This window comes from Branchiostoma belcheri, unplaced genomic scaffold (genome assembly GCF_001625305.1).
Source record: "Branchiostoma belcheri isolate BF01 breed outbred unplaced genomic scaffold, Haploidv18h27 scaffold27, whole genome shotgun sequence".
In the NCBI taxonomy this organism is placed as follows: Eukaryota; Metazoa; Chordata; class Leptocardii; order Amphioxiformes; family Branchiostomatidae; genus Branchiostoma; species Branchiostoma belcheri.
The window spans coordinates 1381629-1391923 of record NW_017803876.1 but is presented as its reverse complement, the minus strand read 5'-3'; the positions used below and the strand labels follow the sequence as shown (position 1 = coordinate 1391923).

General features: G+C 43.7%; 2 protein-coding genes across 3 annotated transcripts in view; one reads left to right on the top strand and one right to left on the bottom strand.

The window, feature by feature from the left end:
• Window positions 1-205: 205 nt before the first annotated feature.
• On the bottom strand, window positions 206-4258 carry LOC109472158. Its single transcript, XM_019771732.1, has 2 exons — window positions 2274-4258; window positions 206-1003 (listed from the first exon to the last, which is right to left on the bottom strand). The coding sequence occupies exons 1-2, from the start codon at window positions 2818-2820 to the stop codon at window positions 531-533; spliced, it is 1020 nt and encodes a 339-aa protein (XP_019627291.1). The 5' UTR covers window positions 2821-4258; the 3' UTR covers window positions 206-530.
• Window positions 4259-4722: 464 nt separating this feature from the next.
• Window positions 4723-10295, top strand: part of LOC109472253 (spore wall protein 2-like) — a 26683-nt gene continuing 21110 nt past the window's right edge. For both annotated transcript variants that reach the window (XM_019771902.1, XM_019771900.1), the window contains exons 1-4: window positions 4723-4853; window positions 6207-6337; window positions 6898-6996; window positions 7681-8272. In XM_019771902.1, the coding sequence (XP_019627461.1) occupies window positions 4736-4853; window positions 6207-6337; window positions 6898-6996; window positions 7681-8272 (940 nt within the window). In that variant the 5' untranslated portion in view covers window positions 4723-4735. The remainder of the gene's footprint in view (window positions 4854-6206; window positions 6338-6897; window positions 6997-7680; window positions 8273-10295) is intronic.

Here is a 10295-nt window from a genome sequence, read left to right as displayed (position 1 = left end):
AGAGAAGAAACCAGAACCAAAAAATAGACAAACAGAATTATGTAGTACTTAGAATTATGTAGTACTTAGAATCCTAGTATAGAACTCAAACATACATTATGTATGTATGCACCACATGTATTTTATACTGTGACAAAGCATGTATGCATTTAGCCCGTCTGGGCAAGGATATGCAATAAAGATCATTTCATTTCATTTCATTATCCATGCCGCGATGAAGCCAGTTACAGTACAGACGGTTATCGGGCCTTCCGAACCTTGACCGAGCGTTGACCGCCTTACTTAATACTTATTAACATTTCCTCCGTCATAGGTCTTGATGATAAAGAGCACACAAAACCTAGACAACACCCCAACTTAAATGCCAGTTTATTCAACCCATAAACGACAATTACAACAACCAATGTTTGTAACAAGACACAAGAAAATAATCTGTCTTGGTAATCTGATCTTAGATCAGGAACGATACGAAGTTGCGAAGAAGTTGTATAAAGTTTTGGAACAACCTGTTCACGTTCTAACCGGTAGCGTTACGTGTATAACGTCGGATCGTATTGTACCACTAGCTGCCGACCTTTCAATCTAAACCTCTTATTATCCATGCCGCGATGAAGCCAGTTACAGTACAGACGGTTGTCGGGCCTTCCGAACTTGCCCGTGGTGTTGACAGCCTTACAAGCGGCGTCTATGTCCCTGAACACCACACGCGCGCTGGTGGGACTGAGTAGCATTATAGAGTCCACGGGTCCTATCATGGACGCGAAGTAGTGAAGCTCCTGCTGGCTGTACGCCTCCCTGCCCCGCAGGTTCCTCCAGAGGAGCGTCACCGTGCGAAGCCCCGGGAGCTGGCGGCGGGCGTTGGCGCGGGCCTCCCGCCGCACCATCTGCTCGAAGCGGTCGGTCCTGTTGGGGAGGGCGGGGAGGTGAGGGGTGGTCGGGGTCGGGGGCCGCAGGTCGTGCACGGCGCACAGGCGGGTCTTGAACCAGGGGTGGGCAGGCGGACCTGGGGGACAAGACGGAATACGAGAAGTCGGATTAGGCATCATATACAGAGACGCGCACACACAGACATACGCAGACAGACAGACACCGAAAGACACAAGAAGACGCACGCACGCACGCACGCACACACAGACACACACACACACCACACACACACACACAGACGTACGTACGCGCAAACACACACACACACACACACACACACACACACACACACACACACACACGACGTACGACGCAACACACACACACACACACACACACACACACACACACACACACACACACACAGTGTCACACACCCTTCTAGATTGTTCATCAACTTTTTCAATTGTTCTAAAGGAGCTTGACCATAAAACCCATTGACTACGTGTTAAGGTCGTTACCTGGGCACTCGTAACGATAAAGTTTTCCGTAAGCTGCAAGTTTACATGTTGTACGACGCAACTGCGGTACGCGTGTGGACTATTTTATTACTCACAAAGAACCGCGCCGTTTCACAAGGTAAACAGGTGGGCAACTGTTTATAGAAACTGTCAGATTGGCGAAGTCATCATGATTACATAAGCTAAAGGCTGATAGGCATGATGTAGTACATTTAATAGGATCAGTCGTATTGGAAGGGCCTGGTAGGAAGAAGATTCAATTTCAAACGATTTGCTTTTACCAAGGTGTCAGCACCCACATCGGTCAATTAAGCTGCATGCAATGAGTGGAAGGCATTTGCCCTAACACACACACATTTCTGTGGGGCCGCACTGACAACACTCTTACCCTCTACGTACACATACAACACCAAACCCATCCCCCCGAAGGCACTGAAGGGTACTCTCTGTGCGAGATGCTAAAAAAAACTCTCATTAGAACACTTCTGCTTAAGAGCAGTTAGTACAACTGTACAAACAGTTGAAGACGTTCTTTCAACAAGATTAGCACGGATGCTATCGCGACTAGGCATGGCCATATATGGAGTGACATTGGAACTTACAGGACAAATTACAGAACCCTACAGTACTGGGAATCGGAAGATTTCGAATCAGGACTTTTCAAGGGGTTTGTCTATTTGACGTGACTTGCTAATCGGGATAAAAGTCTGGGGCTAAGAATCTTGTGATGAAAAGTTGTATAATGTAAAAGAAAATCTGATTCGAGAACAAGCCGTGTTGCTTTGTTTTTCAATACACAAAGCACACAATCCCTATCACTCAGATTCAAAACGGACTTGTCAATGATAACTTTGAAGTTCGAAGAAAACTTTAGGTTATCGTCACCTGAAAATGGCCGGTGGATGTCACCGTTGTCCAGATAGCTGTTCAGATCCCAGAGTCTGTCCATGATATGTTTATCTCCCACACACATCGTGGCCGGTCTGCTCGTGGTGAACCTGTCGGGATGTCGGCAGTCTGTTCCGGCGCTTTTTACCGTGGTAGGAGTAAACCATCTGGTTTTCGCCTTTGTCCTTGGCGTACTACCTGGCGGGACGACCGCTATGGCATCGCTCATGTGAAAAACCTTGCCACAAAGGCAATCTTCGTCTGCCATGACGAACCGCGACTCGGGTGTCTTCGAATTTCCTGTCGTGTTCTCGCCAACGTTACGCGAGTCCGTTTGTTCCAAGACATGCGTTCCAGAACACCGTCCCTTTTTGTCGACGTCATACGTGATTGTCGTCCTGTTCCGTCGGTAGATGGCGACCTGGGGACGCGGGCCAACGTCGCTCTTGGTTCCCCGCGATCTAACCACCCTCCGTTGTGCGCTCATGGGCCAGCTACAGACGCTGAGCTCTCCCGGCGAGGCTCTCTCCCTGCTGCCCTCCATGATCCGGCTGTGCCCACTCAGTCGTCTTGTTTCCGAAACTTCTCCGCAGTTACTCTAGAACGGGCGGCGCGGTCAAGCTTCGCCACACTTCTGAGACATAGTTGTGGCAAGGTTCGCCAGCAGGGATGACTGAGAGACCGGTCGAATGAACGTAATCTGATGTAACAGCTGACAATAGATCCTTTACGCGCCAATACTCGACTCCCATTCGCGTTCTTAAGGGCAGGGCCTTGTGTTTATGTCTCGTACGTCCTAAAGCTAAGACGGGCCACAGTATGAGCTAAACCGGTGACAAAAGAAACAGGGTGTATCCGTCATATCTCGCCGATGAGCACGGTGTTATCACTGTAGATCTGTAGCCGAGTATGAAATCCTCGTACGAACACCTGTTACAAGAAAACGCACTCAAATGATTTACATGGCTACCAATGGGCGTTATACCCGACAAAGAAAGGTACGGCGTGCGTTCGTCATACATGTACATAGTGAGACCTCTGACAGGTGGCTGACATCAATTCCACATACCACTTTACTGTTTTATGAACTTAGCAACAGTTGACGCTTATGTTGGTCCATCATGAACTTGATGCAAAAAGCATCAATCAAATGGGAAGAAAATGGCGATTGTATCGCGGAATAAAAGCCGTGGCATAGTTTCGTGGCCGATGACGCAGGGTGTTATTCTTTCTTTCCGCGCATGATTGTAGCCAGGAGATTCCAGGTGTTGATACGGGGATAATGCCGGGATCGGACAAAAGAAACAAATCGTCAGACTCGCAGTACAAGGTGTGCCATTGTACCGTCTTAACATGGGGGTTGGGGGTGGCGCGTAGGGACCAAGGTACAAGGACATGTCTCGTACACTTCACCATAAAAGAAATCTACAACTGAGATAAGACTTTATTTTAGATTTGGAACACAGCATATGAAGAAACTTGTCGAGTCACTGATACACAGTTTGGCATACACAGTAACTGAGTTTGTGTGAAAAGACCGCCTAACATGCGAAAGTTTAACGGACATTGAGGGCGCGAGTGTGTTTTCGCGTGTGTCCATCAGCACGCCCTGAGCTGACGTGAGTTGAGTGTAAAGTGCGAGTACAAGATCCGGGATCGCTGAATGCCAGGCAAACACAACACACAATGCATGGCGTCAATGGGCAGATATAAACAAAGGTCTTACACGTCGGATCTTACTACTACAACGTGTATTTCACCATGATCATTTAAAGGCTCTGGGATACCCTGGGTGCTGTATAAAGCCAAAATGTAAAATAATGAAGCAAAATTTAAAATTGAGCAGCCTAAAGTACGCCACGTGGTGATCCAATGAATTGTATATATAGTAAACGGAATTAAACATTTGACCATTCTAATATACCAAACTGGAATCCGTGCCTTTCTTTAAAGTTGTGTTTTAAATTCTATTTTCAAGTGTGACTTTATGGAATGGCGCAGTGTAAAAGTCGAGTAACGTTACGTCAAAATGAATGACGTTGTCTGTAACAAAATCAATGCACCTGCCAGTGTCAATATCAAGGGGGAGGGGTGTAGCTGGTTTGATAGTAATCTGTATCGCGAAAAAGAAAACACGTTTCTATATTTGATAATCTAAACACCCCCTCATCAATATATCGGCTTTTACCGAAGTTCCAATACTGATAGAATCAATTGAATCAAAAAGTGAAAGTGAATTCAGGAGGAAGACCTAGCTTTGGCGTGTTCCTGTGCGGCTAAAGACGGGGGCATGGTCTTGTCTCCCATTCCTGATCGGTAGATGTTTACTATGTTATAGTAACCCCCTTCCCCAAAAGGATTTACACTGGAATGTGCCAGGAACTTCCGCAAGTGACGCGATTCCCGCTGACGTGTCGGCATGCCTCTGCGCCTGCGCCGTCAGGAAAGGGAAATCCAACATGGCCGCCGCCGGTCGGCTGTTGGCGATTCTAGCGATCTTCTTGTCCGATTTCGCCTTCAAATCCGCGGATTCCTTCATTCCCGAAACACAGAGATGCGTGGACCCTAGTTGTAGAGGTAACGGCGTTGGAATTTTCTTCTTCCGCCTCTCTGATTTTTCGTTATTGTAGTATAACTGCACAGGTATGAGCGTGGCGTCTGGACTCGAGTGTCTATTTATTTGATTGGCCGCGCGCAGGCCAGCTGATTGAAAATATATTGTAACTTATAGCTTCTAACATCGATGTAATTTGTATATGATCACAACAAAAGCTGAAATATTGCCAACATGTTATAATTGTTGTTACTATGGAGGAACATAGCTTTTAGACACGCTGGCAATTATTGTTGGGGTAACGTTAATAAACAGTTGCTATTATAAAGCCATCAATTCTTGGACACAATTGCGTTAGAACATGTGAACCGTGCCTAGGTAACAATATCGCTTCGACCTTTCTGTTTAATCTCGCTGTATTTATTATACCCGTGGCTGGAAAGGACAGCCTTTCTTGCGACATGAATAATTTATTGCTGGTTTGTGATAACAATAGATTAACATATGTTCAGAAGTGGATACGACCAGAAAGTCCAGTGCTGAAGTTATAGTCTATCAAAGCAACGAATGTTGAAGATTTTTAAGTGGATTACTTAATAATAATAGCTGAGAACCAAGGGGAACACTTTGGGGGTATCAACATACTAGTACTATTACACCAGCAATTAGTTACATTCATTCAGATCTTTGTGATATCAGTCAGGGACTTGTTAAGGTGTGTTGTTGTCTGTTTTGTTGCATTATAGTGAAGGCAAATAATATGTAAACAAGCTCCGCACCACCATATGATATCATCTTAATGCATCAAACACTTAAGAAATGAAATTTGGCACAATCCACATGATGAACTACTACGTGTAACATTGCACCCTGTACTGCAAGTTGGTGTTAACTCTGTTTACTGCTTAGTTGTTAATGATTCACAATGTGATATACAAGTTACAACATGTGAAGGATTGGCCAGAAATTTGATAATGTTGCCGTTTTTATGGCTGGATGGAGGTAGGCTTAGGCCAAATGGATATTAGAGTTGCAGACTCAATTTCCTATCATATACCCAACTTATATTTGCAGTTCCAGAGAGTATTTTCTTGAGGTTGCTACTAATGCCAGTGCCTGAGTTATACTACAACTGAAATAACTCTGTAACAGATACTAGCAGAATGTTAACTTCGTTAAGCCTTCAGAACCACTAACTTACCCCCTACAGTCTCGAAAGGTTAAACTCTTTTAACTCAAGCTTGTTTCTTTGTTAGATGTCACATTTTTGTTTTGTTTTGTTTTTACACTGCTACCACCGGTTGCACCAGTATGCCCTGTTAAAGACAGAGAGAAGCTAACTTACAGTATTTCTAAAATGTTTCCTCTTCCTCTAGAGGCCATATCCCAGGGCCGTGCGAGGAAGAACTATAGAACATCTGACCCCCGCCTGCTGTCCTTCAACATTCACGATGTCATCACAGTCTTCAGTAAGGAGGCAGATAAGGATGGGCTGTGGGGAGGGGTGGTAAGATGTTTCCTCTCTACCATTATATTTATAATTATATATTATAATCAAGTCTGCCTTATTACAAAAACCTTGTGTGACTCCTTGTTATCATCAGAATAGTACGATAGTATAGTATAGTCTAGGCAGTGCTTGAAATATGATCTGCATATGTAGGTTGGTACAGGTAAAATTGGAGCTGTGCAGGTATTTCTGATGTCTGTCAGCACCTAAGCTGCCCTGGGCCATGTACTGGGTTTATATATACATGTAGGTATATGTGAATTTTTTGCTGTATTGACTGTTACCATCTAGGAAGTACTGTATAAAAGAAATGATGGCAATGGTTTCTGAACACATTTTAGTGGTGTCATCCATAGTTCATAAATTCTGAGTGGTGCAGGTAAAATTTGTCTGGTGCAGGTAATTTTCAGTGTTGCCTGCACCAGTACAGGTATGCAGATAACAGGATTTTGAGCCCTACTATAGTTGATTTAATATTTTCTTAAACTTTAGCAACAAGTACTGGATATCTGCTCCATTTGTAGTTCTATAAAACATTTTGTTCCTTCTGTTCACAGGTTGTTGGGAAAGAAGACAAGTTTGGTTATTTTAGGAAGGATGCTATGATAGAGCTGAATATATTTCATACGTCGCTGCCACACATTGTTCCTACAAAGGTAAGGAAGAATTTCTAAAAATTCTGTTCTAAATATATGTAATAGTGCAAAGGAATTTCTAAAAACTATTTTCTGAAAGCATGTAATAGTGCATGAAGCACTTGTATGGCATCTCTTTCTGTAATAAAAGCCTTTTCAGAAGAGAAAAACATGAATGAGCATGAAAGCAATTTGATATTTCTAGTGTTCAGTGGTAATACACAATTCCTGTTGCCTGTTGATCAGATATTAGATATAGATATAAGAGCTGGAATGTGTTTTCTCTTTACAGTGGTGAACAAACCTTCCAACAGAGAATTGGACTTAACTATTTTTCAGAACAATAGAGTAATGCGTTATTGTCTTTGTTCCATATAATCTGAATGAACACTTTCTTTAATTGATGGAGATCACTGGATAGCAGTCAAAATGTCTTAAGTTCTGCTTTATTCCAGTCAGTGTATTGGTTAAACCATGATTTAGAAGTGAACCTTCCCATTTAGGGTATAGAATTTTCTTCTTACACAACCAGTAAGGTTCTCACCTGCTATCAGACACCTTCCTCGCAGCTTTCTGTAAGAAGAAAATTCTATACCCTAAGTATCTTCCAACCTGATGAAATTATTCACGGTGAACCTTCCCATGTTTTCTTTGCTTGCACGAACCATGAACAAACTTAATATCTGCTCCATGTGTCTCGTACAGGAACAGCTGCGAGGAAATGTCCAGGAGACAGAAGATGACACTTCTCATCAACACCACCCTCCCGACCCCCCAGATCACCTCTCCCCTGGGGCCCAGGGGGAGGACCCCAGAACTATGGAAGGGAGGGGGGACCCGTCTGTACAACAACCAGAAGTGCCAAACGCAGAGGAGGGGATGGTTCAGTATATGGGTCAGGAGGAGGAGGGGGATCACGGTGCCAAACCCATCCGTGTTCAGTGGGAACATATGGACTACGGCGACCCCTCCAAACAGATTGTGCAAAATGGGGCACCCCCGCACGAACAACAACATGGTATGCCCCGTCACGAGGAGGGGTCGCATCATGAAGTGCCATATCACGTGGAGGAGGGTCACCCTGAACAGAGGACAGGTGGCATGCAGCATGAAATCCCTCCTTCACAGCAGCAACACTGGCCACCAGGAACACCCCCTGAAGCCCAACATGGTACGTCCCACCAGGATGACCCCTCACCCTACGGCATTCATCACCAGTATGAGCAGAGGGACTCTGGACAACCACATTATGAGCATGGGGAGAATCTGAACATTCGTGAAGAATCATCACAACATGGTAAGTCCTTGACTTGTAATGTTGGAAGAAGAAACAAAAGCAGCTTATACGTGGCCTCACCTATTCATGTTTGTCATTTTTTTCCATTTTCTGCTGTTTGCTTTCATTTGTTTTTACATATACTATGTTGTTGTTGCAGCATACATTGTATACATACATTGCAGCATACATTGTATACATTGTATGCTGCAAAACTTTACAATGCTGGGCTAGGTAATTGTCACACACTTGTAATGTAAGAGGAAAAGAAGGGTGCAGGCTCGGTAGATCATGCATCTGCTAGCCAAGAATATGTATCCAAACATTCCAAGTAGCTCTATTCCCCATCCCAGTATTCAGCTTGTATAATCCATTGGAAAACTAGATCCAGCTCTACCCCTGCATGTTTGTTACATGTATGCAAGCTACTCTCATGTCCCTAATAAACATACCCCCCGGAATAAACATACCCCCCGGACAAATCTTCAAAGTCTAATAAACATACCCTCCGGAATAAACGTACCCCCCGGAAAATGACCAAATTGACTGGTGAACTGTGTGTCCATGATACTAAAATGTGCTCTTTATTTCAATACCAATATATGGGCAAATCTTTCACTGTTACATTTAATTAGTGAGTATATATCACTTTAATTAATGAGTATATATATATTGTACTTGTTTTGGGGAAATACAAAATCCGTAGGAGAAGCTATTGCATTTTACACTTCTGAAATGCACTTTGCTAAGCCTTCTCCTGCAACTTGAGTTGAAAATCTGACTAACTTAAGAGATAGAAAATCAAGCCCAATTAAGTACAAATATAGGGGTTTAATGACTATATGTACAACAAAATCCATTTCAACATAATAATTATTTGGTATGGTACATTGTCTAGTCTGGTCAAAGTCTGGATTCTGAAGAAGAAAAACTTCTGAAGAAAAAAACTTTTGAAGAAAAAAAAATAGTATTCAGCATAAAATTTTGATTGGTTTCCATCTCATTGTTTTTTTAAAAATCGATAATGTGATTGTATCAATTTTAAACGCCCTAAAATTAGCTAAATCGGCGCTTTTACGGTGATTGCGCAATATGGGTGCCCTATGACCTTTGACTTTTTACGGGTCATGCTGCTCAGGCGCTAGGCGCCCTCCCCACGTCGGCCGTCCGTCTTGTGGGCAAATTTCTACTTTTTTAGGGGTTTCGGGACCTAAAAACTAACACCAGAGGGAAAATAAACCACATACGTTTTTTTCATGGTAAATATCGCTAAAATGGACCCGGCATTTTTCTGCCGCGTTGCCGATTTTGACAAGGACTTGCGGCCGCCATGTGCTAAATACGTCGCATTCTCTTTTTAGCGAACGCCCACGAAAGCCCAAAAATTGTCGCACGAATCTTAAAAATTTTTGTGTGGTCATGTCCAGAGTGTGCTCCCGGGTGTCCATGCCAAGTTTGAAGCGAATCCATCGAGCCGAACTTAATTAAATCGAAATTTACTGGTTTTTTTCTCTTCTTGGCGAACGCCCACTTTACTTCCGGGTTCGCTGCGAACGCCCACTACTCTTTGCAAAATTTCGGCCCTCGCGCAACGACGGCAAAATCCACCACCACAAATATGTTCCTATATGCCTCCCCTGAATTTCTGACAAGTTTCCGTGCTTTACGAGCTTTTAAAGTACCCATTTTTTGACAAAATATGCGCTGCGACGAGCTCGCCGCCTCGGCGTATACGTTTCACTTGGTCACATGACTTGCGGTCGGGGACTGTTCGATAATTTCATGATCAGCGGGAGGGAGGACAGGAAGGGCAGAAAAACGCAATCTACCGCACAAAAGGGGCAGAATTTCGTGTTTGTAACATCAAACATAAATGATTTCCTTTCTTACATAATTTTCACCTCGGTTCTAGTAGTGACACCGCCGAATAAAGTACGCACTTTTGAAAACTTTTCAAAATACAAAAAGTACCTTATTTGGGGTTTTCCCCGACAAATCCAACGACTACCGACGAATATAGCGAAAAAAACCGGCAAGGAGAAAT